General features: G+C 43.8%; 1 protein-coding gene across 3 annotated transcripts in view; it reads right to left on the bottom strand.

The window, feature by feature from the left end:
- Positions 1-2,500, bottom strand: part of LOC134459701 (mitogen-activated protein kinase kinase kinase 20-like) — a 319,662-nt gene that overhangs the window by 303,334 nt on the left and 13,828 nt on the right. For all 3 annotated transcript variants that reach the window (XR_010036860.1, XM_063212093.1, XM_063212092.1), the window contains exon 7: positions 891-1,028. Coding sequence is in view for 2 of the 3 variants with exons in the window: in XM_063212093.1 (XP_063068163.1) it covers positions 891-1,028 (138 nt within the window). In the remaining variant the exon portion in view is untranslated. The remainder of the gene's footprint in view (positions 1-890; positions 1,029-2,500) is intronic.

Genomic DNA, 2,500 nt, shown 5'->3' on the forward strand with positions numbered 1-2,500 from the left:
AGTCAAGACTCCTTGCATTGTCATAGCAATGTTATTATGATGTAGTTCAGTGTTTTCAGCAAAGAGTGAATCGGACCTTCGATGGACCCATATGCAGTAAGAGGCTACTATAGGCTCTTTTCCGCATACAAACTGACTGTGCAGCGCTGTGACGGGTCGAGCTGAGTGATGCTGTTAAACCAGCCCGGTTTGTGTTTCCTTTAAAAACTGCGTTACCTGGAGTATGTTTGGAGTTACGATTTTGGTGTTGTCAGCTCGGTTGCTCAGCTCGGTTAAAAAAAAACGAGGGCTGATTTCGAGCTGTGCCGTGCAATTTTTGCTAATCGAAACACAATAAAAGGCGGCAGAGCCATGCTGTTGAGAGCTGCACCGGATAGATAACGGGCAGTGGAAAAGCACCTAATGTCACATCTCTGAAAATGTTGTGGGTCTGGCAAGAGTCAGGCTATGCCAAACACATACAGTCACACACATGAAAATGCAAAAAATGTACTGTACATGCACACATACCTGAAAATGCACATGCACCTACACAGAAACCCACAGGCGAGAATAGAGGCATGCACCCACAAAGACACACAGACAAACACTCACACACACACACACACACACACACACACACACACACACACACACACACACACACACACACACACACACACACACACACACACACACACACACACACACACACACACACACACAGGTGAAAACACAGGCATGCATGCACACGTACACACGTACACAGAGGCGCGTGTGCGCGCACACACACACACACACACACACACACACACACACACACACACACACACACACACACACACACACACACACACACACACACACACACACACACTCACACACACACAAACGCACACACACACACCTACCACTCCGTATGAGTATGTGTCACACGTCTCGGAGGCCGGGAGACTCTGGATGACCTCCGGTGCCATCCAGGGGAAGGTTCCCACCAGCGTCATGTGGGTCGTGCCGGCCTGGAACTTAGACGCCCCAAAGTCACAGATCTAAAAGGAGAGAGAGAGAGAGGGAGAGAGAGAGAGAGAGAGAGAGAGAGAGAGAGAGAGAGAGAGAGAGACCAAACAGGAGCCATGATGCAAGGTGTCGATGTGCGAGAGCAAGGGAGAGAGAACGAGAGAGAGAGAGAGAGAGAGAGAGAGAGAGAGAGACAGACAGAGAGAGAGACAGAGAGAGTCTAAGAGGGTTATGCTTCTGACCAAGCATCTTAACCAAGGAACAAGAACATAGCGACCCAAAAGCCACAGGTCAAACAGAAAGACAGTGATGAGAACCCGCCCCCCCAAAAAAAAAACACATTTTGTACACAAACAGACAACCCTAAAAGCGAATCACTGAAGATTTGTTAAGACTTTATGACACTGAATAATCATTTGCAGGAGGAGAGAAGTGCCGCACACTCTCGAGTTGTATAAACAAGTTTTTAATGTGTTTTTCAGCCTGTCGGCCTTCCTCAGGTCACGTGTGCTGAATAATTATTGAAATTAATATTCAAGGCAATTTATCCTTACTGAAGACGATAGTCATAAAGAACTGATGCTTTATAATGTCCGAGAATACATGGCATTTAAAGTTAGAATTGGGTTTATAGTGTAGCATGGCATCATATGAGAATGCAGCCATGAGTTTAAACGAGTAATAATAACAATAACAATAATAATAATAATACATTTTATTTTGAGCGCCTTTCAAGATACCCAAGGACACTTTACAATCAAAACAAATAGATAACAGTAGAGAAAGTATAACAAAGCTTCAATGAATTAACAATAGGAGAATAATTAAAATGCAAAATAAAATAGAAAAAAAATGTTTTAGAATAAGAAAAAGAAGTAGAATGCATTTGAAAATAAAATAAAAAGGAGAAAAAAATAAACTAATAATTAAAGTAAAGTGGAAGGTCCTGTCAGTGTGATTGAAAAGCAGAAGTGAAGAGCTGTGTCTTCAGCTTAGATTTAAAAGTAGACAGTGTAGAACACTGACGATGTGACATTGGAAGTGAGTTCCAAAGCTTGGGGACAACAACACTGAATGACCTGTCGCCCATGGTGCGCAGGTGTGTGGAGGAAACTGTAAAGAGGAGTGAGTCAGTGGAGCGTAGTGTGCGGGTGGGATTGTATGGGGTGAGGAGACTTGTGATGTAGGAGGGTGCAAGGTTGTGCTGGGCCTTGTATACGAGGAGGAGAATTTTGAAATGGATGTGAATGGATAGGAAGCCAGTGTAATTGATAGAGGATAGGGCTAATGTGATGCCAGGGTCTAGTGTGTGTAAGTAATCTTGCTGCTGAGTTTTGAATGTATTGTAGACGGTTAATCAATTTAGAAGGGAGACCATATACCACATACCGGATCCTACGAAAGGGTTGAAACACATAGCCTACTAACCAATATGAACATTTTCGGGACGATTCGGGACGGTTCACATTTACTTTCGTGACGGTTCCGGGACGGTTGTGAAAAA

The sequence above is a fragment of the Engraulis encrasicolus genome, chromosome 12 (genome assembly GCF_034702125.1).
Source record: "Engraulis encrasicolus isolate BLACKSEA-1 chromosome 12, IST_EnEncr_1.0, whole genome shotgun sequence".
Taxonomy (NCBI): Eukaryota; Metazoa; Chordata; class Actinopteri; order Clupeiformes; family Engraulidae; genus Engraulis; species Engraulis encrasicolus.